The 26,357-nt window shown below is 46.3% G+C and overlaps 1 protein-coding gene across 1 annotated transcript in view; it reads right to left on the bottom strand.

Moving 5' to 3' along the window:
• LOC142889338 (diacylglycerol kinase delta) overlaps nucleotides 1–25,746 on the bottom strand; it is a 63,598-nt gene extending 37,852 nt beyond the window's left edge. Inside the window, exons 1-3 of the mRNA XM_076028005.1 lie at nucleotides 25,508–25,746; nucleotides 23,869–24,255; nucleotides 22,658–22,762 (exon numbers count right to left, since the gene is read on the bottom strand). Coding sequence (XP_075884120.1) covers nucleotides 22,658–22,762; nucleotides 23,869–23,964 — 201 coding nt within the window. The 5' untranslated portion in view covers nucleotides 23,965–24,255; nucleotides 25,508–25,746. The remainder of the gene's footprint in view (nucleotides 1–22,657; nucleotides 22,763–23,868; nucleotides 24,256–25,507) is intronic.
• Nucleotides 25,747–26,357: the final 611 nt, after the last annotated feature.

Here is a 26,357-nt window from a genome sequence, read left to right on the forward strand (position 1 = left end):
GTGTGTGTGTGTGTGTGTGTGTGTGTGTGTGTGTGTGCGCGTGTGTGTGCGAGGACCTTTGACAATGTCACAGAGAACTGTGTCTAACTGGTATTTAAATCCACTTCAAAATACTTTTTTTTTTTTTTTTTTACACATACACTTAATGTTGAAGTGCTGTAAAATGACAGCGGCACATTATTTTTATCCTGTGCTATCACTCAATCACAAAGTTTCCAATTTCACACACTCAGTATGATGCATGAAAAAAAAACAACAACATCTATCTCCTTTAGATATCAAAATCCATCACTAATTCTCAAAACTTTTTCTTTTTCAAGAAATTCAACAGAAGGAAATGCAGATTGCTTCTAATCTCCATCCGTGACAGCTGTGCATGAATATTTGCACGCAGTGCATTCAGATGAGCAATACGAGGCACTTTTCCTCCAGTAAGATGTCATTACTCTTTTCCAAAAGGAGCAGATTATTGCATTATGGTGCTGCAGTCTAATGAGAAGATTGGCTAATAATCTAAACAATGAAAATGTGAGTGAAAAGCTTGTTGGCCATCGGCGACGCTTCAGACTGGAGAGAACAAACGAGAGAACAGCTCATCTCTCCTTTGTTCCCATCCTGTGGAGTAGATGACAGACACCGCCGGCCTCTGGACAGCAAACACGTCTGAGTGTGATTTGTGAAAAATACTCTCTGAAGGCAGCCGGCCACTGTCAAAAAAAAAAAAAAAAAATCCCCCAAAACTGATTAGCAAAGAAAACAAAAAATACACAACTGATGGATGTTCCAGTCAGTCTGAGTCTGGGCCTCTGGTTTCAAGTTGTGTCTGCGTATAATCAATCTGTCAGTGCTTTGCAGCATGGCGCATCCAGACCATCGTTTACTGTCTGTCGCTACGGCCGGACAGCACAGGTCAGGTTTAAAAAAAAAAGAAGAAGAAAAAAGAAAGAAAAAGCTTTAGATCTGCTTTAAATTCTTGCAACTAGCACGTGACACTCAACCGCAGGGGTGGGCCTTTAACCTCTTGACTGGCGAGGCCACAATGGGTCCTAAAAAAATTGACAGGTGGAGTTTGAGTGTTTTGGTGACTCACATCATAGGAGGAGAAAAAAACGTATCAAGGGATATGTAGAAAACCTGCTTTAGTTGACATTGTCAGTGTGTTTGGAGGCCCTCAGTGTTTAGCTCTTTATTGAAATGACTCTGAAAACAATGGCAAAATGAATGCGATGCAGCTATTTTACTATCATTTTGATTTCTTCTAGTTCGGCGGGCCGGAATAAAAAGCCTAACGGGCCGCATATGGCCCGCGGGCCGTAGCTTGCGCCCACGCCTGCTCGACTGTACACGCTGGGCTCTGCATAAATAGCGGGCGCCTGCAGCAGGATGCTGGGCAGCTGAGTGGACGGCAGTAACAGGCAGTGGATAGCGAGCCTGGCTGGGAGATCACACAGGAGCAGCAGCTCCAGGCTGGGGCTGTTTGTGCAGCTCCTCTTCCTCAAGGCTCATAAATGTAATGAAATAAATAAATATAAAAGTGGCTCAGAGGTAATGGCGCAGATTTTTTTGACAGCAGACCAGGGTCAAGTTACTCAGAGTCAAGTCGAGTGTGATGAATCATGTGACTTGTCTTGTCACCGCAATGTGCTCCGCTCCCGCCGGGCTCAAACTCAATTTCAGAGTGACTAATGGCCTTTCTCCGCCCCAGCTGACACTCTTTTGTTTTTGTGCGAGTTTGATTGAATAGAGACATCATTTCCGTCGCAAATCTTTCAATAAACACCCGTGGGAAACAAATATCTACCAGCAAAGGTGAGAAGCTGAACTGTTTATTGAGGAACCTGAGTACTTTCATATTCATATATGCGTGAATGCACATGGCTGTAAGTGACAATGCAGGCAGACGTTACTAAGATAAACAACAGTTTCACAATACTTGACAATAAAAGACGATGAGCAAGGTTGTTTTCACACCTTGCTCTGGATTTGCAGTTTTATGAAAAAAAAACAAAAAAAAACCCAGAGGTGTGAAACCACCGACAAAAAAGAAAATAGCAAAAAAATTATTATTATTATTATTATTTTTTAGAAACAACTAAACTATTCACGATCCACATACTCACACAGTAATCTTGCAAATTCATGTTGCTCATAAATGTGGCAGCGGCTAAAATAGAAATAAAACATGTCTTTGACATCTGAGATTAGATGGCAGTTCTTAGCATCATATCAGTCGGTTCTAATGCTACGTAACCAGTTAGCTTGGTTTTAATAGGGATGAAAGCAGGAGGCAGCTTCATGGAGCTACTAACCCTTTAAAACCACCGAAGAAGACCATGACGACTGACAGGAAGTGGGAGCGAGCCTCGCTTCGCTGCTGCTCAGGTTTTCACGGCTTACGTGCTTCACACCACTCAATGGAAACACCTGCAAATCGCAGTTGTACTTTGTGGAGATTTTAGAAATATGGCTTTCATTGGGCCAGAAACTGTCATGGAGACAAAAGCAAAGAGCGACTCCAATTCAAACCTTTTCGACAACGGTGGTAAACAAAAGCAACCGTGACGAGCGTAACGCACACTTGCTGCAGTGTGGCGAAATGTTCACCCAAAGTTCTGCCGCAGGCGTTCAGGGGTTCTATGGTTGAAAATTGGACGCGTAAGCCTGAGAAGCTTTCTCGTCTAAACGTGGTCTCGTTCCACATCCACGCAAGTGAAATTCTAAAAGCGATCTCAGGATGTTGCTGCGATGACTTTGCAACAGTCAGAACGAGGGTAACCAGCCGCCGGGGTATTTTCGAAGCTGTGTCAACTAGCGCTGAGCCCTTTTAAAAAGCTTTTGTCTTCAGCGTCCACCAGGCGGGCAAGCATATCTGAACTCCACGCGTCTCCAGCCGCGGTCCTGTTCCATTTTTACCACAGCTTATTTTAGCGCTGGTGTAAAAAAAGAAACTCACAAAGTTAAAACAAGTGCCCTTTGCACACACACACTCACAGCGTCCCGAAGACGGAGATAAATCCACCCACACACACACACACACACACACACACACGCACGCACGCTAATGGAAACACAAGGACAGCATGTTTTGATTTTCCTCCAACACGCTGATATTTGTTTAACAAAATGACCTTCTAATTTTAGACACCATATTCCCAGGGAGGTTCTAAAAATGGACACGAGTCACTGTGTGTGTGTGTGTGTGTGTGTGTGTGTGTGTTTTATTACATGTGTACATGTGCACGTCTGCAGAGTGTGAATTCTTGTGGCTGCAAAAGACATTCTTCTGGTTTTGAGTTGTTCCATACAGAGGGAAAAAATAACAGCGGCGCTGTCGTCGTCATCGTCTGCAGGACTTGGGATGAACTTTTGTTGTGTTTTGAACTTCTGAGCTTTTGTTGTCTTTCAGAAGCGTCTCCCCCCACCCCCCACACCCCCCACCCCCCTAGTAAAATGATGTGGGTCAATGCATTTACCTTCTGAACTGCTGTCAGAAGAACATCAACCCTGTGATGTGGTGTAATAATTCCCCACTAGGTGCGAATGTGGACTTGCACCTGTCACACCTTATCTGTCATCTGTGCGATATCAGCGTGACGATCTTGTCATGCAAATCGGAGGGTGGTTACAAAACCTCAAGAGGAAGTGTGACTGCCATCCCCGCTGCTCCACTTCAAACATGTGAAATCAAATTCAATCAAATTTACATGGTTGTCGTATCTAAAAATCGTGCATTTTCATGGCTACGTTTTATGACTTTCTTGCAACCTTGAACGGAAATTAAATAGAATTTGCATTTTTTTTTTGGGACCATTCACAATCAGTTTTGCGACAAGCTCCGCCCCGGTGTGGGTCATTTCAGCTTGAACGCACCAAAAATAGAAATCCCACTCTGACACTCACTTTAATGAGGATCTGGTCAGTGAACCCACGGTGAGAAAAACAAGGTTTTGAAAATGAGGGAAGAAGAAAAGGGAAGCTCAAACTTGAGAAAACGGTGATGGAGAAGAGGTGCGGTTTGCTTCTCTTCCTCTTTGCCGCTTGCCCAACAGGTGTGTGCGCGCACGGGTTGCACAAGGTGCGCCTGGAGCGTTTTCAACGTGCCGGTGCGATTGTGTGCATTTTAATGCGATGGGCAGCAGATTGTTACACACAATGTGTGTATGTGTGACAGGCAGCTGAAATGACAAACTGCGAAGGCGAGACGAGGCGCAAAGGAAGAGAGAAAGGGAGGTGAATTGAAAGGAAATGCAAGTCAGTGAGGTAAAAAAAACCCCAAAAAAACCAACAAAGAATAGCAAAGCAGAAGGGAGGAGGAAAATGAAGAGAGAGAAAAGAAAAGAGCCGGAAATACAGAATAAGGCGAGAACAATGGTGACGTGAAAAAGCACAAAGGCAGGAGGAGAAAATGACAGACGGGAGAAGTTGGAAAAAAGGGGAACTTGATGCATAAACACAGAGGAGACAGTAGAGGATTTTGCATATACAGTAACAGCCTGTTTCTCTGACAAGCTCAGTTTGTCAAACAGAGACGTGGTGACAAAAATAGAAAGCGCAAAGGAGTCAGCTGGCGGCTGTGAGCCTCGGCAGCCTGTGGCTCCCAGCGGCTGCGGGAAAAGTCTCAGCGCTCCCATTGGTCCCCATCTTTTCCAGGCTGAAGGGGATCCTGCGCCTCACCACACACACACACACACACACACACACACACACACACACACACACACACACTTCACTGCACCTGCACTGCTGGGTTTCTGTCACCCACTTTTTTTTATGCACATTTTGGTTTAACCCATTTCAAGAGGGTGATAGAAATATCAATGTTTCATGTAAACCGGCGCTCCAAATGTATTTATTTATTCACTTATTAACTAATGTATCTATTTGCAAACTTCTGCGCTTTTTCCTCTGGATTTCATTTTAACCAATTCACAATCAGATCATTTGTGACTTGAAAAGTTTGCCCAAAGTCAAAGCATCCCTCAGTGGTCATGCTTGCTTAATCCAGTTTAATATTATTGGCCATATGAAAACACTGATTCATAGAATCCAATCTGCAACCTGGCTAACCTGCTCTGTTTTCCATGCAGATCGTTCTTCATACGGTTCATCGCTTGGTGCTGCCCTGTGCAAACTATTGTCCTTGTGTCTGGTTGTTATCCATTCATTTCTTTTTTCTTTTTTTTTTTAATATCAACCGCAATACAATAATATCTTCTCTCTGTACTATTAAAGACTATAACGTAGAGAAGATTGTGGAGTCCTCACACTGTGATGGTGACCGAGGTAATGAAGAACAATATATAAGATTGTTTGCTTTTCCCAATCAGTCAATATGCACTATTGTGAGGTAAAACTTCACACATAGAAAATAATTGTTGCATGTAATGATTCAGAATTTTTTCGACACCAGTTCTGACATCAACTGCATGGAAATAAACTGACTCAAACAGCTTTGGGGCAACCATATTCCAAACAGAACTCATGGGAATTTCAACCTTGGGAATGCCGCAGCCAACCAGTGCCCTCAATCCTCGCTCTCCCTGCACACTGTCGTGTAAACGTAACATAAAATTCCCCAGCACATATAAACATGTTTACAGCACGAGTGTGCTTCTCAACCAGCAGACGTGCACCTGGTTTAAACACAAGCCAAAGCGGGCCGACACCGGCCAGACCTCCTGAACGGCCAACGCACCCTCAACCACCACACTGCACCGGCTCCCCCCTGCACTGTTGCATCTTCTCTGCTCCTTGTCTCACCGAGTGCACTGACGTCTGATCGGCTCTTTGTTCAGGAAGCCCTGCTCTGCTTTTCAAAGGATGTGGTCTCAGCAAACTTGTAAATCAAAAGCACGCAAGTGCGTCCAGGCTGGGTAAATGTTTTTTTTATTTTTTCGGCGTACGGGGAAGATGGATGTCTGAATAGGAGGCTTACGTGAGCAACTTTGTGGGCAGTTTCATTATCCAGATCGAGGGGGGGGGGAAACCAACAGGAGGAGGTATTTGTTGTCTTGCTGCAAAGCTGCCAATACCTCCAGGTCTAATATGATTCAGTTCCTGGCTGAGCTCTGAGCTCGATGACTAAGGACACCGGGAGCGACAGACGCACAAGCCAGAGGGAGACAAAAGGGAGAGCCAGAGAGCGAGAGCGAGCTGGAAATAGAGAGAGCAGTTGGCATTCATGCGACTTTGGGCCGGGCCTCCTAATATGATTATAAATCATCTTGCCCTCTTCTTTTTGTGCCAGTCGTGTCCTTGGCTCGTCACAGAGGGGAGGCTGCCGCCATCCAAAGCCTGGAGAGCCTCGGCGGAGCAACTAAGCTGAGTGCACTTTCGAAATGCAACGTTTTAAAAAGCGGCGCACAGATTTGGAAGGAAAAAAAACAGATGCCTGCAGTAAAAAAAAGAATTAAAAATAAATAAATAAAAGACAACATCAGCGATGGCAGTCAGTGTGACGGGGCGTATTAGCAAAATGCAGTGTTTAAAAGCTGGACTCAGCAGGAGGTTTTTGCGCAGCTTAATCTGCCAGACTCATCAGTGTGAGTTGCAGCGCGGGGGCCTCGCAACCAAAGAGAGAGCAGCCCCATCTTTGGTCACCAAGATGCTGCACATTTACCACATTTGCTTCAACTAAATGAAATGAAGGTATGTCGGGGTGGAGGGTGGAGGGTGGGGGAGGGGGGGGTCCAGTAGGGGTGCAGGCAGCAAAACCTGCGTTGAATTAAAAATGTTAGTCAGCGTTTTCAGTGTCTGAAGATGAAGATGAGCAACAGAAGCAGAGCCCAGGCAGCTTTCGAAAACTGCTCTCCCACAGTGTGTTTCCATGAGCTGGGGGTGATGGTGGTGACGATGTGTCATTTTGTTAGAAGCTGGTGTGGTTGCTAGTCAGCGACTTGTAACTGATACCCGATAGCAAAGTGAATCACAGATTCGCCAAAACATTTATTTTCTCATGCTTTTGATTGGAAGTTGGATTTATACTTTAAGTCCTCTTAACTGTTTTAACACAAATCAATATTCAATGGTGCACACTCAGTGATCAGTCTGGTTTTATTTCTATATTGATTTATTTTAACATACTGTTTTTTGCTACTTTCTTTATAGTTTTTTTTTTAAATGTGGTTTTTATTTTGATTTTTAAAAACTGTATTTGTTTTTATCTCTTATTGTGAAATGTTTGTTTCATGTAAAGCACACTGAGTTGCCTTTGGTGTACTAAAAGTAAAGCTGCCTCTCCTTGCCTCGCCCTTCATGCTCATTGTCAGTCATCCACAGACAGCGAATGAAATTCCACATTCCCAATTTCTGAACATATGTGAAATGCATACGTAATGGCAGGAGGGCTCCGTGGTGCGCCGAGCTCACGGCAGCGAGAGTCTAGCAAATGAAAACAACACGCTGGCTCGACCCCAACGCGTATGTCATTTCCTCTTTTGCCGAGTCTCGCGTGATTATCGTCACCATCGTCGGAGTTCTAAGTACTGCTCCTCAGAAAAGAACCACATGTGAAAATCGCAGCATTCCTGGAAATTCGAAAACGAAAGAGGTCTATTTACAGACACGCTTTTATTCAACAGGGCTTTTTTCCCAGAGGTACACTACCACTTCATCTTGACTAGGGTTAGGGTTAGGGTTTAGGGTTAGGGTTAGGGTTAGGGTTTAGGGTTAGGGTTAGGGTTAGGGTTAGGGTTAGGGTTTAGGGTTAGGGTTAGGGTTAGGTCTACGCTGTAGATACACACTGAAGACATCAAATACATGAGCAAGATATGTGGATTAATGTGGCAAAAGAAAAAAATGTTAAATTGCTAAATATGTTATGTTCTATATATTTCATATGAAGGGCGGCTATTGTAGATCATCTAACACATAAAACTTGTTTGACTTATTTCACTTTTTTTGTTTAATACATATTCTATATTCCATCTTGAGTGACAATCTACGATGTAAAAATAGTCAAGAAAATGAAAGAAAAACCACTTCATCAGAAGTATGTTGCCAAACTGACTGTTATTGTACTTTCAGTCATTAAAATATGATTTAAAGAAATGATTTCAGGATGGACAGTTAAATGGGCACTTAAAAAGCTTTGTGGCCTTGTTCTTCTGTCAGGATGTTGTGTGTGTGTGTGTGTGTGTGTGTGTGTGTGTGTGTGTGTGTGTGTGTGTGTGTGTGTGTGCTGCAGTTTCAACGATGTCACCACGCAAGCAAGAGTCTGCTCAGAGTTCAGATCCGCAGCCGCTGGTGTTTATGAACCGGAATTTCACTTGAATTCACAGTGATTGGGATTATGACTGTTGCCATCACTGTCCAGCCCTGCATGAAACCTAGGATGTATGAACTCCTTTGAGGTAAGGAAGCTTTGATGTAAATGAGAATGTAGGTGCAAGAGACGCAAAGAAACAAGAATAGCTCATGTTTGGCTCATAACTATCTATGAATTATGATACAGATGCATTTTACACTGGGAATTACCCAAGCCACTCATTTGAATTTGAATTTAATTTGAATTTGAATTGGTTGATTTCGAAATGATTTGCATTGGCAGCCGCAATGCGCATGACACCTCAAGTTGTGCCCGCAGGTCAGGATGAGGAAAATGTGTTTTGCCATGCAAAAAAAAAAAAGACAAAAGTTGAGACCTTGTTTCGCGTGTCACGTGCGCTGCTTTGCTGCACCACAATTTATCTTTGAGGCATCTCCACCACTGGAATAGACAATCTGAGCTCCTCACCTGAGCGAGGAAGCAGCAGTTGGTGTTTTTTTTTACAAACAAAGACAGATTCAATTTCACTGGCGACAATACATCAGCTGTGTGCGGTGTGCGTGTGTGTGTGTGTGTGTGTGTGTGTGTGGAGGGATCCTAGTAGCAGTATCCATAAACAGAGAGGGCTGAGCTCTATGTTGGGATACGGACTTTTTAAGGAGCTTAGTACCGCACTGTTTATCTTGAAAGCTCTGAGAAAACCCAGTAAGCAAACCTTAAATAGGTTTTTGTTTTCCCCACTAATATTGAGTCAAGAATTACGAGCGGATGAGCTCTAGTTAACGGATTAAAGTTATGTAAGTGCACCTTTAGCTTCAGAGTTCTTTTGTGGGGGGGGGTGTATTTTTAGTCGGTGAAAAAGGAGGAAAGCCACATTTTGCAGCTTGTGGCTTCCGAACGAACGAACGAATGGAGCCGCAGTGTGACGCTGGAGAGAAACACGACATGTGTTACATCTATTTTAACTTTTAATCTCTCGCATTGTTTCTATTGTTATTTTACCTGTAAAGCCACTCTGAGCACCTGTAAAAGCGCTTTATAAATAAAAAAAAACATCATTACTATTATCATTATTACAGGGATGATGCGAGTGACTGAGAGGAGAAAGACAAACCGTTTATGGCTGCGTGTGTTACTATGTGTGTTACTTTCATTTTGACGAGACGCACACGCAGACAAACACACACACACACGCGCGCGCATATAAAAATAAAACCCGTTGTTTCAAGAAAGGAAGCCACATCCTTCCAGTACAGTCACTCTCACGCTGCTCCTCACTATTTTTTTTTGCATTTCTGCATTTGGCTCTCCCTGTCTGGGTGTCTCATACAGTGTTCAGATTCACAGTTTTATTTCCTGCCACCAATTGATTGGACGATCCCACCACTGACTGACGTACTTGTACTTGTTTTTTTTTTTTTTAAATGATCTTTGTGTCTTCTCGCCGCAGGTATTTGCAGGTCTTCATGTGCCACAAAGTACACAGAATGATCCCGTGAGGCGTTTCACACCATAGACGAGGCCTCTAATGCACCGCTAAGGCAAAACTGCCCCGGTGCAAGCGTGTTTTAGATCATTTTCAGCCTTTTCAAACATGTGTTCTATTTGTGCACATGGATGTAAAAGGACACGGAGAGACAGGCTGATTATCAACTTGGTTGAATCGTAGACCAGACGCTGAGCACTCAATCATGTCAGCATGCACTTGAAAGTATTAAGAATGAACTCCATCCATCCATCCATCCAGCCCTCATCTATCCATCTATCTATCCATCTATCCAGCCATCCATCCATCTACCCATCCATCAACTATCCAGCCATCCATCCATCTATATGGATACATCTGGAAAACCACCTCATGAGAGCGTCAAAACCTTTGAGCCATATTCGAGAGGTTCTTCCAAGCTCAGCTGTTTCCATCACAACGCAGCTAGTGACAGAAAAACAACTATTCTTGCAGACAATTCAGAGTTGCCAGTTCACCTCACATGCATGTTTTTGGACTGTGGGAGGAAGCCGGAGAGCCCAGAGAGAACCCACATAGTCACAGGGAGAATCGAACCTGCTTCTTGCTGTGTGGCAACCGTGCTAACTACTGCATCAATGTCTCGCCTGATTATCTTTATATCCCACATTCATTTTAACCCTTTAAGGATGAAATGATCACAGAAGCACAAAGCGGTCATTCAGTCATAACTTTTGTTCCCTTCATTTTCCTGCTTGTCCCAAGAGTTGATTTATTTTGTTTTCTTGAGACCTGATGTGATCTCATGTGACATGAATAAAGAGTTCATAAAAAGTTAATATCAAGATGCAGAAGTCATTCGAATATTGCACTTGAGGTATCGTAACATTTACTTGTATGGTTATTTAAGTGAACTCCAGAACTAAATGAGGTTAGCAGTCAACTCGAGCAGCACTGACAAACACATGACATGTTCCATTCTCCATAACTACTCATCGAATGCACCCTCATAATTTGGCGCTCTATTTAACCCGCCCAGTGCCTTAGCGCCCCCTCTGCCTGTCAATGCGCCTTTGAATTCATGCGAACCTGCTGCAGCGGCTGACGTGGTCAGAACCTGGATGCCAGACATGCATTCGCCGCTGCAATAAACATTTCAATCCCGAGTTGTCTGACTGAAATGGACAAATCGACATTGTAAGTTCAAAGTTTCAGTTTTTGCCTTGTTGTTTTTTTTTTAATTCCCCCCCCACCCCCCCCCCCCGATCATTGGCATCACCATCAAACACTGCCTTTGTACCGAGTACGAAGTGGCAGGAGGAAAGTCAATATACAGTGCGCACCGGAAAAGCAAGATCACTGAGCACGGCTGTTCTGCGTTACCGACTGGGCAGGAAGTGAAATACACGCCAACACAAGTTCAAGACCCAAGGATGAAGGGTGTTTTCTCACAAAGGAAGACCTGTCAAAAGCTTCCCTGCATCTCCGTTTGAACTCAGCAGCTTCAGAGGAGAAGCAGAGGCAACACGTACGCACGCAGGTTAAATGTGACTGTGAGCAAAACAAAGAGCAGCTTCATCCTAATTTTACAAATGAGAAACGAACTGGCTGCAGCTCTTTCCATTCCAGCCTTCCTGACGTCAGATGTGACTGCTACAGTGCTGCACGTCCACCGCTAGCAACAGATTTTCCAGTATGTTATAAACATGTTTTGAACGATTCAAATGCAGCCGGCTAGAAAACACTGGCAGGCTCTTTCCTGCACTCCACTCGTGGATAGTGATTGCTGAAAATATGCTCAGTGTCTTCTTCAGCTTCAGATGGAACAGAACTCCTGGTTCGGTCCATATCGGCCCATTACAGACTGCACTTGTACCACAAGTTGACACATCCTTAAAATTAAAATTCTACTCGATACCAAAGCCATGGAAGAACATAGCGGCCAGGCGCTACAATGCAAGGAGAAATCGAAGCAAGTGTCAATGTCGTGCTGTCCGAGGAGGTTGTGGCAGTCCAATGACAAACACCATACCTCCACCTGAGCCCCAACACGTCCACTGTAGCATCCAAGACAGAAGCCATGTTCATAACAGCTCTCAAGAGCTCTCATGCTCCCATATCATTTAGAAGGACTTCCACTGGACATGTTTGGAGCGATACTTTTCATTTCAGTCATCATCTATGATTTTGGCCTCGACTGGGGACTTTTCTCTGATTCGACAGGAAACATAAAAGGCACACACGTACACAAACGTACACGTAGGTCATTCATCGGCGCATGTTGTTTTTCTGCTGACACTAACAGCTGCTCTCCATGGAGACATACAAGCAGGTACATAAACACAAATACAAAGATTAAACGAGAGCTAAATGTTTGGCAAATCTGCAGAAAAAGAAGGAAAAAACTAAATTGGACATTTTTTTCTTTTTCTTAAAAGAAGAATGTGTGAGTGTGTGTGTGTGTGTGTGCGTGTGTGTGTGTGTGTGTGTGTGCATGCATGCGCAAGCGCCGTCTGTGTCATCTGGTGGTTGCATTTCCTGTCAAAGCCGTTTCAAGAGAGCGAGGTTGACAAAAACCAAGCGTAAGTCTATTTTTGGCCACAGAAAGAAGAAGATGAAGTGATAAAGCAAAAAAATAAAAAGGGGATCCAAAAAGGTATTAAAATAAACAAGCAAAGGGAGACAGAGAGAGAGAGAGAGAGAGGGAGAGAGAGAGAGAGAGGGAGAGAGAGAGAGAGAGAGAGAGAGAGGGAGAGAGAGAGAGAGAGAGAGAGAGAGAGAGAGAGAGAGAGGGCGAGAGAGAGAGCGAGAGACTTATGGAGGCAAATAAAGAAGCGCAGGCCGGTGCAGGAGAACAGAGGAGGAGACGATGAGTTCAGGTGTAAACACGGAAAGCCTGACAGGACGTCTTTCAGGCGACAGCAGCAGAGCATCAGAGGAAACGTTGTGGCCTCTGGTGTTTCCTAACAGGCTGTGGGGTGCAGCACTCTGAGCGTGACACTATTCCAACGAGCTGTGAATTGTTTTTTTTGTTTTTTTGTTTTTGTTTTTTCCGAAGCGCTGCGATTGCACAAGATTGCGAGGCCCTTGTTAAATATATCAGGTGAAGGCTCCCATTAACTGCAAGGGAGCCTCGAGCAGACGCCTCGCCGCCTCACCTCTCATTTCTTTTTGTACCCCCCCCCCCACCCCCCCGACTAAATTCATTAAGTGAAATCAGGTTTCCACTCCCGCTGCGTCCTTCCGACCTCTGCCAAAGATAGCTGTCATTTAGCTTTTTAGCAATTAGAGCAAGGTGTTAGGGAGGGGAAAAAAAAGGCTGCTCTCAAGCACCGCGGGGCCCTCCCCAACCGCCCAGAGCACCGTCACACTCTTCACTGGGATTCATGACCTGTAGAAACAGAGCCCGGCACAGCCGCCGCATCGCTCAGATCTGAATTCTGATAAAACTCCTTCATCCATTTTGCCTTTTCAGCCACTCAGAGGATTGCGTAGTGTTGTAGTGATGAAGACGGCACCAACCGAGACCAAAGACGTGATCAAGACCAGACAGCATCCAGATCCAGACCAGACCAAGTCTTTGTGTATCAAAGAAAAATAACAAGACAGAAAAAAATGACCAGTATCTTTTTTAAATTCAAGTTTGACAGCAGCGTCTCTTTTCAGCAAGCTGTCTTTTAATCATTGTCTTGAACGTTTTGCAGCTTTGCTATTTTGAATCATTTAAAAAAAACAAAAAACAACTTTGCTTCATGAAATTAAACAATAAATGAACGAGGAATAAGGGGGCAGGGTGTCACTCTGAGTGTCACCAACAGAGCGTAAAGCGGCAGCGCCTGGATTATTTTCTGTTATTATCGTGTTATTACAGAGTTGACTGAGTTACGACTGGTTTTGATCTAAAATCCCCCCCGGTCCGCCCAGTCCGAGACCGAGACCAGACCCAGTAAAAATGCGTCCGAGACGAGACCGAGACGCCTACATAGTGGTATGGAGCCCAAGACCAGTCTTGTCAGAAGTGTTGGAAGTAACTTTCTTCTGCTGCTGTTCAAGAAGCACTTTGAAAGCGATGACAAACATGTGACATTAATTATCAGCCTTAAACCTGAAGGAGTTGAATCAGTACTTTTACTTTTAAGTATTTTTGACACGTATTTTAGATTAGATTAGATTAGATCATATTCATTTCAAATCAAACAAAATAATATCTCACGTACAAACATAGGAAAATCCATAGGACACCATAGAACCATCTAGCAAACAGGCGCAAACAGCAACACCAAACACGGTTTGAAAAGGGGATGGAAGAAGAAAAGCTTCACAAACACAACGTCAATACAACAGTAATACAAAGTCACTCTCTGAAATGCCTCTTCCCCACAATCATCTCATCAGTTTACATCATTTCCTCGTCCTCCCTGTTACACAATTCAAACACTCTATTTCTAAACTTCCTTTTAAATTTATTAATATTTTAACAATCTATCTTTTGCCACCTCTAATGACGTCTGGTTACAGTACGCAGCTGGAGATGTGAGAATTTGAGCCTGCTGCCCCGAATCGTGAGAACACAGAAGCCGGAGTGATGCTGTTTTTGAGGGGAAGGTTCGACAGTATACACGTGCATATGAAGGTCAGGTGAGCCTCACACACCACCGCACCACTTTTAATAGCTGACTCGAGCTGTGGCAGCGTTTCAATTACCCCTAGAATAGCGCAAAACCTAAATACCGCAATGAAAACAGTTAATGGGAACAGCTAAACTTGGAAAAACCTCTCAAATATGGCTAAAAGGTTTTCACTCTCTCATGAGATGGTTTTTCCAGACGTATCTATATAGAGGTATATCGCAACAGTGTCACGAAACACTTTTTTTTTAATTTACAAGTAATCAAAATATAGCAAATGTAATTCTCGTAAATCTCACGGGACGAGATTTTACAAGAGTTACGAAAATTCGAGATCACGGCTCATGCGCTTCACACCATTCCATGGAGACAACAGCAAATCGCAATTGTACTTTGTCGAAATTTTAGAAATATCGCTTTTATTTATTTTGCCAAAAGCTGTAATGGAAACGCAGCTACTAATGTATGCTAACCGTCCTTCCCAACTGGATGCAGATTTCGGAAGCCGATTCTGTGTGGCGTGCCAGGTGAGTGGGCTTCGTTTGCAGGGAGCGATGCATCAAAACCACTCATGACAGCACAATACGCACGCTGCTACCGCCTAGGAGCCCACAGATGGAAGCAGGCCCTTCTGCCTGTTCTAGCGGAGGACATATCGAAGCAGCTGAGTGAGTAGCGTCACTTCCTCTTTTTTTTTTTTGGCATAAGCAACTGCATCAGCTCAGCTCCGTCGCACAAACACAGCAGAGCATGTGCCTCCTGTCTCCGGCCTCGCCTCGGCAGCTGACGGCAGAGAGACGGGGAAATGACAAACACTTTGCGTCCAGAGAAACGCCCGCGAGCGAGCGCGCGAGCGCACGCACGTACGCACGCACGCACGCACACGCGCACTGATTGAAGCCGCGTGCGCAGTCGAGCCGCACACCTGTCAAGACTAAAACCTGAGCGCCTCGTTGTGAGAGCACGCACACACATTGGTGCAGTGTGTGTGTGTGAGGTGCAAATTAGTTCATGTGACCACACACACACACACACACACACACACACACACACACACACACACATTCATCTCATCATTAGCACATTTTCCAAAGTGAGTGTCACTATGTTGGAGACACACACACACACACACACACACACACACACACACACACACACTTCTTAATGTTCCCTTGCACAGACAGACTGAAGCCTAATGGTGGTTTGGGTTTTTTGCAGCCGCAGGGGGAAGAAGGGTGGAAGGAGAAGAGTGAGGGGGGGTGGGGGGGATGACAAGGCAAGGAGGCAAAGTGGGCGGAGCTTCAGGCAAAATGATGGGATTAAAAGGCAGAGGAAGAGTGAGGAAGGGATGAGAGCGAGATCAATAAAAGGACGGGGAGGCTGCGCTCGCTGTTCCAGCCTTTTCACGCCGCTGACATGAATCTTCGCCGCGTTTCCGCTCGGCGCTCACGATCACAGCGAGAGGCGACTTTTGAGGTGAGGCTGCTGCTCAAAGTGGCGGGGCCAGCGGCTGGCGGGCGAACCCGAAAGCACTGCGAGCCGTCGACGAGACGCCGCCTGGAAAGGTCCCAGTCGTCGTCAACGTTGGCGCTTGAGAGAAGTTAGGGAGACTGCAGCAGCAGCAACGCGTCTTCAGCGAGCTTTTCAAGCTTGTAATTGGCATCACGAGAGCCTCCATTCAAGCTGTTCATTGAGTGAAACAGAGACTCATTCACGCATTTCTATATATATAATAAATCACTTGAAAATCCTGAAATGGAATACTTTGCTGTGGATGGCATCAAGTCCGTCAATCCGTCTTTGAGTGAGACCCGGGTCTTTGAGGCGCTCTCGCTGTTTGTTTTGCTGCTTTACGAATTCTATTTGTCATGACATAAATACCGAAAGATATTGAAATGAGTTCTCTTGATTGCATTCTATCGCATTCCACCATTTGATGGTGGAATGGGTTTTGATGCGTCAACGCCGGGGGCATCATTTCGGTTCCTTGTTGGAACTCCGACGTCAAACTCTCAAACTCTTTGTCAAAACCAAAACAAGGAAGTGGGGAGAATGAGGGCTAACACCTACAATGCCTCTAAGATGCTCTCATGAATTCTGAGTGACTTTCCAGAGAAAGTGGCAACGAACGTTAACAACTCCGGTAAATTAAAACTACCAAACCCGAGCACAATACAAGCGGGAAGTGCAGGCAGCCAAAAGGGACGACTGAAACAGAGGGAAAGATTGAAGCGGAGCAGATCAAGGATCGGGGTGGGGGGGGGATGAAAGGAGAGAGAGAGAAAAGACGGCATAACCAAGAGTGGTGGTCAGCGAGGACGGCGGAGCGGAGGGGAGATGAAGGCAGGGCAGTGATGCACGGCCAGGTGGGAGCCAATCAAGACTGGAAGCACTGAATAAAGGCTCAGGAGGATGAGAGGAAGTGAGGCCAGGAAAGGTTGAGGCCAAATGGGTTTTCACTAAATCAACTGCACATGACTACTGATTTCTCACTGTGTCCTCCCTGTGTACTGTGTGTACTGTGATATCTCAGTGTGTCTTCCATTCAAATGAAGTACTGTGAGGCGACAATATTAGAACAATTGGTTCCACAATGGTCGTGCATGTGCGTGTATTTCGAGAGAACGGGAAATCCAAATTAAAACGCTGCCCGCTTTTTGAGGACTTCCCCCTTGAAAGTACAGTGAAGTTTTCGTGGACTTCCTGCTTTGCTTGAGCCTCTTTGATGGTTTACAGGAACAAATTCAAATCGATAGAAACTGGAGTCTCGAGGCGGCAACAAATACCAGTCAGTCAGACACATCGACCAACTCGCCATGTCCACCCTGAGAGACGCCGTCTGCTTCTCTGTGTGTGTGTGTGTGTGTGTGTGTGTGTGTGCAGGGCTGAATATACTTGAACATGTATGATTAACAAGCCTGAGTACAGTAATTTCATTAGAGCAAATCAATAATACATGCTGTGCCGACCGTAGTGCTTAGCAGCTGCATCTCTCCCTGTTGGTTTTACACTCTCAAGACGTGATTTTAATCATTTAAAATGCCTTAACTTAACTTACGGCCGCTTCAAATTTAGATCATGGCGAAAGGGAAAAAAAAAACAAAAAAAAAATAATTTGGTGCAAAGAAACGCTGCCAAAGGTTCAAACAGTGAGCTCTGGGTGACAGCACGGCACTACGGAAATCAAAGAATTTATTTTAATCTGTGCGTCTCTCTTTGGTTTCAAACCGTAAACCACCTGAAACCACAATCTGCACAGCGCCACATATCGAACAGCCGCGGGTAATACAGGAAGCAAGGGATGAATAAGTTATGTGCAAAGAGAGTCCTTAACTGATTTAGAACGCATTAAAAAACATGCAAGAGAGAGAGAGAGGGGGAGAGAGAGAGAGAGAGAGAGAGAGAGAGAGAGAGAGCGAGAGAAGAAAAAAAAGGCACATTGCTGTGTTGGTTCGGCCTTGACGGTGTGTTTTCATGAACAGCCAGGGCGCCTCCTCGACAGTCCTGGCTGCGAGGGGAAATATGGGTGCACAAGTTGCCGTTTGCTGCGTGGACACGTTACATAACTCTGGATCCAACTCTCTCCTTCTCTTTCTGCCACTTGCCGCCGTTGCTCTCCCTCTTCCACTTGTTAATTTCCTCTGCTTTTTGTCTTTCTCTCCACCCACCCCCCCCCCCCCCCACACACACACACACACACACACACACACACACTCCTCGCCTCTCTCGCTGCGCTGAAGCGCGCACCACTGCGGCTGTATCACATCGGGCCAAGGGCACAAATCAAAGTGCACTACACACAACACTGGCCATCCCACACACTTAAGCAATTTTAGTTTGCGATCGCTCGCTCGCTCGCTTATGCGCGCACACACGCACACACGCACACACACGCACACACACACACACACGCACACGCACACCACACAATCTATAACTTGTGCTCATCTCTCTTGCAGCGAACACCCACACAGATTTCTGGGTTGCCAGCGAGATGCAGATAAAAATGAACAGATATCGCCCAGGTTTGATTCCAATGCAGCGGGCAGGAAATCCACACAACCTGTTGGTCACCGAGAGGTTCCAGAATTGCACTTGGTTACATAATGTGGAGCTGAACAGCTGGTCAGAAATAACTGATTTATTGACTGGGTACATCTTAGAATAAAAACATGAGTAAAGGGTTTTTATCATTAAAGGTCCAGTGTGTAAAATTTGGCTTGATTAATGATTCTTACAATGGTAAAAGCTCACCTACAGCCCATAAATACATTAATGAAAGTGTATGTTCTTCAAATTTACACATCGGCGCACGTGACATGCGGGGTCACGTGAACAGAAAATGGTGCGTTGTGATTGGACGGAGGAGGAGACGGAATATTTCTTGACAAGTAATCAAAGAGAAAATTAGAACAACCGTTCTTGACAGCAAACAAACGTAAACAAACAAAAGCAAAGTAGTTACGGCTTATGCGCTTCACACCATTCAATGGAAGCACCTGCAAATTGCAATTGTACTTTGTCGAAATTTCAGAAATGTCGCTTTTATTTTGCGAAAAACTGTCATGGAAACGCAGCTTGTGTCACAAAGGGCTGATTTCAGCAGCCGTTTTGGGGCTTTAATGGCCTTTAATGTTAATTAGATTATTTAAAGTGGAGAAAATCTTGCTTACCGGTGTGGAAAAAAAAAAAAAAAATGCCTCTGTGATCAACACTGGGGAAAGGAATCAGAGTAATAAGGGCAGCAGCGAGGAGCAAATAATGAAGGATGGGAGGAGGGACGACTTGCATGGCCTGTCACATAATGACAAGAGCCATGACGAGGGGGCTGCCCCAGTGCATCCTCCGCGTCTGCTTTCATGTGCGCGTCCATTACGGCCGACATTATTGGCCTGCAGCCACAGCAATAGAGCCGCACGCATGCACGCGCGCACAATTCACAAAACACACACAATTGACAGGAGCTGTTTGCTCTTCTGCCTCATTCCCTTCCTGGGTTTTTCCTTCTTTTTTTTTTCCACGCGGTAAATGAGAGCAAGGCAAAGAAGAGGAGGAGGAAGAGGAGGTGGATGAAGAGGAGGAGGAGGAGGAAGAGAGGAAGAGAAATGATAGGAAAAAGCAACAGTGTGAAGACTTATGTAACTTAGCCTGGAGGGAAGCTTAAAAAAGAAGAATGACGACTAAAAGACGTTGGAGTTCCATGTAAACATTTGTCCAAACGACTGGTGCTGCAGTTGGCTTCAGCTCTGACGCATCTGCTTGTCAAAATCAAACCGATCGTGAGAAAAAAATGCATTCAAACGCGGGCGTTCGATGATCAGAGTCTTCGCTGTATTGATAGCCGTCACAGAGACGATGAATCAACTGTAAATCAGAGTCGGCTCGATATACAGCAGTCGGTTGTCTGCGCATGTCTGGATTTATGGCTGCGCTGACATGACGGCTAAAAAAAAAAACAAAAAAAAAAACAGATCTGGAAGCTCTTATTTTGTTGGTGCTGCTTTGAGGATAGGAAACTTGTGAAATGGATGCAAGCCCAAGACTTGACATGGTGAAGACGACTATTAAAAGCTATTGGAGTAACGTGTTGGACATACATTATACTGCATTTAGCGTTACGCGTCTATCTAAAATATTTGCCTTCGGCTGTGCAACCAGGACCGTGGGTTTGAAGGGACAATTTACATCAACGACCCACCAACAGTCACCAGTGGTGAACAAAAATCTCTGCTTGCTTAAGAAAAGTCTTTTCAGGAAAGCCGGCCTGCTGAAGTTAATGTCCAGAGAGTCCAATCAGCACCTTCACCAAGAAACAATTCTCACTCTTCACTCCTGAACCTCTCACTGTGCTGAAGAAAAGCTACAGCCTGACGATCAGCTCGCCAAGTGCCTCTTACCCCCACTGTGGATCAGGCAGACGTCATTTGCGAGGACAAACCTGCAACCGCATATGTCTAAACATGCAGGATGGGTTGGGTTGTCATCCCTGTGCGTGACATGCTGCAACAGGACGCAAAAAAAAAAAAAAAAACCCAGCTTGCTAGTTTTTCAACATCCAGATCCGGAAAAGCTTAACGGATAAGAACGTCGAAATGAGAGCAGGCGATGAAATCCAATCCAGGCAGTAGACGCCACAGTGTTTCAAAAGACAGTGAAAAGGCAGAGAGGATGGCTGTGTGAAGTTAAGTGTGATGTTTAAAATGGCTGCATCACATCTGCTAACACAAAACCAGACACCATGCGGGCTTTTTTTTTTCCCCCCGACCCTGAAATAATCCTACGTTCAGGTCTTTCTGCTTCATATTGAAATTCTATTTGCTCTTCTGAAGTTTCACTAAAAAAAAATTTCTCAGAGCACGGAGTTGTTGAATTTTACCACCAACGCAAAGGTCTCAAGCTTGAGCGCAAGGGCGATCGCTGCGTCTGCACAAGCGTTTTAGGGAGTCGTGGGTGAGAAACTCAACCAATCAAATGGTGCCGAGACGTCACAGCTGACTACAACTATTAGCACCTGTTTAGCAACGGCGCTAACAGAGTGCCATTTTTACAAGCGCTGGAACAGGTGTGCGTGCGTGTGTGTGTGTGTTGGGCGGGTAACATCAAGCGGGGAATTCAGCCTTTAGCAAACAAACAAAAATCACACAACAAGGAACCAAAACACACACACACACACACACACACACACACACACACACAAGTAAACAAATGCGCTCACCCACACAAGCACAAAACAGCGGGGATACACAAACGCACTAATCCACTGACGCCATTGTTGTCACTGAGGCATAATCCCAGAGTTGATGACTAGTTAATCCAAGTCACATGGCTGCGGGTTCACACAATGAACCGACGCACACACGCAAACACAAACAGCGCCACCGAGGAACCGCTCGCAGGATTTTCAGACTTGACTGACAGCCGACAAGATCAGCCGCCGCTGCTGCTGCTGCTGCCGCCGCTGCTGCTGCTGCTGCAGCACATGCGGGGCATCATTGTTAATTTGTCTAAATTCCATCATAAAATATCATCAACGCTCACCGGAGAAAATCTTAGCGCCCAAAACACTTTAAACTTCAAGTCGCGTATGATTATTTTATCGCGCCGCGCTCACAGCTTTCAACTGCAATCAATCCCACTTCCTGCCAAGAAGCCCGAAGCCAAAGATCCTCTATGGACTTCTCACTGCCCTCATCACCGCATTACAGCAGTGTCCTCTGAGGCTCGCCGATCGAAAGCAGACTGATATCCAATACAATCACGCGCTGTGGGAACAAGAGCGGGCATTATGGGATGCCGTCGCCATGGCGACGGCGGTTGCTGGGGTGTCCTGTGTTTTCCTATTGATCCCTGCATGATTTACACTTGACGGTCAGCGTAGGTAATGGCTCTAATGGACTCCAGCAACACGCTCACATGATTCTCACCCTGTATCGCCGCCCTCTGGGTGAGAGCGGCGAGAGTAAAGCGGATATTACCTCCTCAAAAGAAAACAAAAAAACAAAAAAACAAAAAAAAAAAACGGGGTGTGCCCGAGGCTGAGTTTGCGAGTGAGAGGCCGTCACCGAAACCACCCATGGCGTCTTGTGAAACGCCACGCTGCCGACGGAGGATCACATCAGCTCGCTTATCAGACACGAGCGAAACAATCGTCAGCGGGGCAGCAGTTGAGAGGAAAATGACACAGCAAGGAAGTGGGTAAGGCCTGACAGGAAGTCAGCTGACTTTAGACACACACAGACGGAAAGCCAGCCGCGGCTGAAGGCCACATTAGAGTGTTAATAAAGACACGGCAGGCAGACAGGAGGCAGGAGTTCACACCTGCTGTCTCTCCGCCTGGATGTTTAAATGTTTATAAATCCTCTTCAATAAATGAGCGGCTCAGTCGGGCTTCCCAGCACCAAACCTCCGACCAGTAAAAAAAAAAACTTCCACGACTTCTCCGTGACTTTCTCCAACTAGGTTCAGAGCACTCCCATTAGCCTGAATATTTCATCCCTCCGAGGGTGCCGAACACTCCTCTTTTTTTTTTTTTTTTTTTACCTAAGAGTGCTCCTTTTTTTTAAGTATGTAAATAGCACGAAAAAAAAACCTCCTCAAAGGCAGAATGTGTTTCAGAAATGTTCGCACACATCTGAAAAGACATTCAAATCATACGGTGGTGGGACCAAACTTGTGACTGTATCTATAATTGACAAAAGAACCCTGAATAAAACAATTGTTTCCAACCAGCTTGGTTTATTGAGAACACCAAGGCCCCGAGAATCCTGTTTCACACACCGTGCTCTGATTGGTTCCTACCTTAGCCCGTATCTGTCCCGAGGTTGACACTTTGCGGATCAACTTGTGCGAAGTCTCTTCTTGTTCTCCATCGCTGTCCGAGGACTCCTCTCCAGCCTCGCCAGCCTGGAAAAGAGAAAAAGAATTCTTTATCTGCAGACAACTGAAGCACCAAGGTACTTTTTTTTTTTTTTTTTTTTTTTCCAGATCTATAATTGTTGAACTAGATCAGAGGAAACCCACATGTGGCAAGTTTATAATCAGAGGAAATGGTTCATCTAAAAACAAAGTGGATGTGGGGCTGAGAGTGGAGTCAGTGTGAAATGTCTGATGGTCCTAATTTTAAATGAGGCACTCACTGCACTGCATTGAGTCACTGTAATGTTTCACTCGTTTTGATATTGTACAAGATCCATTCCCTTGCAATTGCGTGCGCACACCAAAAAAGGCGTCGTGTAAATCAGGGAGCGCTGCGGCGAGGCGGTGTGGCAGTTTAACAGGGGGACAAAGCCAAATGTGCCGTTTCAACAGAGCTTACAAGAGAACATTTGTGAGAACATGAGCTTCGCTACTCGCCATGACTACGTTTCGGCTCCGATTTAGTCATGGTTTAGTTTTGGGTCGGCAATCGAAGTGGAAGACAAAGTCCGCATTCACCCTGCACTCGGTGGCAGAAATTCCCAAGTTGCGTGTCAAATTTGCGACGGTCACCAAATAAAATGCGAAAGTGAGACTCCAATTGTTTCAATTCAGCAGAAACAAACTTCTGTAGAAGTGTTTGTTATGGTGTCCACATTTTCAAAAGCACGCATCAAGTTTCAATTCACCACTTCCTGCCCTTCCGCTGTGATGACTCTCCAGCCCGATGTGAAATATGTGTTGGCTGTAGACATTCAGTCATGATCGCACACTGCTTTTTCATAGAGGCCGGCTTTTCAGAAGGACTCGGTTGGGGCTGTGTGGCGCTGTGTGCAGAACAACTGAATTTGAGCGATGCATTAAGAGAAGGCAGGACGGGAATTCAACAAAGAAAACAATTCTGATCGTCAAATGAGAGAAGCTCAAAACTATTTCTATCACAATATTCAAGATACATTGAAAATACGTTGGTTTTTTTTTCCTTGCGTTAAAAAAAGTTTAAATCCTAGATTTTTCAGACTTTTCAGCTGTAAATTCAACACGAAAGACACACAATGACGACAGTCGCAGGAGTATGCAGAGACTGTACTCACGATGTGCGTCCTTTCGGAGTCAGCCTGGGGCGAGCCCAGAGAGTCGCCGCCGTGCTCGGCCACGTACAGGACGTTGGGGCTCAGTTTGGAGGCCATGACCAGGAGGGACGCAGAGGAACCACACCAGTTGCAGCGAGGACGGCCAAGGACGGCGGATGCAAAGTTTGCCGCTTGCAAATGAGGACGCGATGCCGGCAGAGGGCTGAGCGAGAGGAGGAGGAGGAGGAGGAGGAGGAGGAGGAGGTGGAGGAGGAGAGGCAGAGGGGGGGAGAGAGTGGAGTTTTGGCGAGGTGAAGGAGAAATGAGGAGAGGATGACGGATGGGACGCCGGGGCTCTCCGGGACAGCGCACTCGTAATCTGGCTGATTTCTCGATCCAGGGCCAAATCTGGAAAAGACGGAGCAATTAATAATTGATGAAGACAGGGGGGGGGACGAGAGAAAGAAGAGGGGAAGGAGTTGGCATGAGAGGAGCTACATGGTGTTAATAACCATCCTCCCAGTCCTGCCTTTGACTTCCAGTTGCACAGACACCACTTGCTCCCAGAACAGAAGCTCAGAGGTTTTCAGCTCCTGACGACGGAGACGATGAAGGGCACGCACACGTACACACACACACACACACACACACACACACACACACACACACAGGAGGAGGATGAAGCGGCTCAAGCACAATGGTGACCCCCCCACCCGCGCCCCCCCACCCACCCCCCACCTTCCACAGCGCTGTGGTGCACATGCAATAACAGCGGATGAAGGGCTCCCGAGCTCCATTGTTTTCATCTCATTAGCACGAGCACCCTCGCACGTGCATCGGCTGCTGAGCATCATCGATACAGGAGCAAACGTGCTCAGCCGTTACCTGGTGTCACCGTACACATGTGTGTGTGTGTCTCTGTGTGTGTGTGTGTGCGTGTGTGTATACATATATACAAATCTATCTATCTAGATAGATAGATATATTCTGTTCACGCGCACGCGCGCTACGTGAGCGCGCACGCGCAATGTGGACACTTGTATCATCATATGGCCTGCACACACATCAGCCATTTAATAAGTCAACAAATCTGTCCGCACCCACCCCCCCCCACCACACACACACACACACACACACACACACACACACACACACACACACACACACACACACACACACACACATCACACTAAAGTTGAAGGCGACATGATGTTGAGATAAAGGGAAACTGCATGAATGCGGCGATTCAATTCAAGTCACACACACACACACACACACACACACACACAGGCGAGCGGACGAACAACAGGCGGTCGTGCGCTCCATCCATCCATCCTTCCAAGCCGGGGCTTCATCTTTGTCATTGGCTCCCCAATGCCGCCCGCTTTGTTTGTCACGCCGGCGTCTTAAACAACAATAAACGAGCAAATAAAATCACCGCCGACATTCAGTTTCAACTCCCGCATGTCCGCCAGGCGAGACGAGCTGAGCTCAGTCGCTCGGGCGCCGCTGTCATGAAACGCGTTCATCGGCTACCTGCACGGCGGCCACCGACACACGAATCCACCCGCACCGCTCCGCACGGCACGGCACGGCACGGCACGGCACCGCTCTGCTCTGCTCCTCCCCGGTGTCGTTGAAATGTGTGGACATTATTTACCGGTCAATGCCTCCTCCTGTCTGCGCTCATCGGCCGGCCTGGTCGCTCGGGGCGCGGGGAGCCGGCGGTCGCTCGGTGGGTCGGTCGGCGGCGGTCGGCGGCGGCGGCAGCGGCGCTAGTGTCGGCGGCGTGCGGCGGTGCTTCTCTCCAGTGGCGCTCGCCTTGCAGAGGGAGACGCGGTCGTACGCATAGCGTCGGATCAGATCTGAATCAGGTAGGTAGAGGAGGAGGAGGAGGAGGAGGAGGAGGAGGTGGGAGGGAGGGAGGGAGGGAGGGAGGTAGAGGTGGGTGAGAAGCGGGGGAGGGGGCGAGGAGGAGGAGGGGGGGGGAGAGAGAGAGAGAGATAGAGAGAGAGGTAGAGAGAAAGAGAGAGAGAAAGAGGGAGGTCTGACAAGCGGCCGCTCCGAGGTTAAACGGAGAGAGCGCTACACGCGCACGCATGCGCGCGCAGGAGTCGCCGTCGCCGTCGTCGTCGTCCGCGAGGGGCCTGTGGTGCCGCTCACGCGACTCAAGACAGTGTTGCAAATGAGAACAATTGGAATGAGAATAAAGGGGAAAAAGCATCATAAATGATGATTTGAAACATGAAACATGAGGACTTCCTTATTGAAGTGAAAGGCTCCACATCCCAAGAGCTGCTCCAGCAATATTTCCTACTTCTGTGTGTGTGTGTGTGTGTGTGTGTGTGTGTGTGCCAAACACACAGCTCAGAAAGTCAACACTTTGTGACGCCACAAGGGGGTAGTGACGCCCCCTCACATGTTAGTGACAACAGTGGCAGCCCAGACCACCACACAATCACTGTGTTCGCCTCAGTGGTGCAATTACCTCAGTGATCTAATGTCCACTG

The sequence above is a fragment of the Nelusetta ayraudi genome, unplaced genomic scaffold (assembly GCF_046127955.1).
Source record: "Nelusetta ayraudi isolate G7.1 ecotype Tasmania unplaced genomic scaffold, CSIRO-AGI_Nayr_v1 ptg000022l, whole genome shotgun sequence".
Lineage (NCBI taxonomy): Eukaryota > Metazoa > Chordata > Actinopteri > Tetraodontiformes > Monacanthidae > Nelusetta > Nelusetta ayraudi.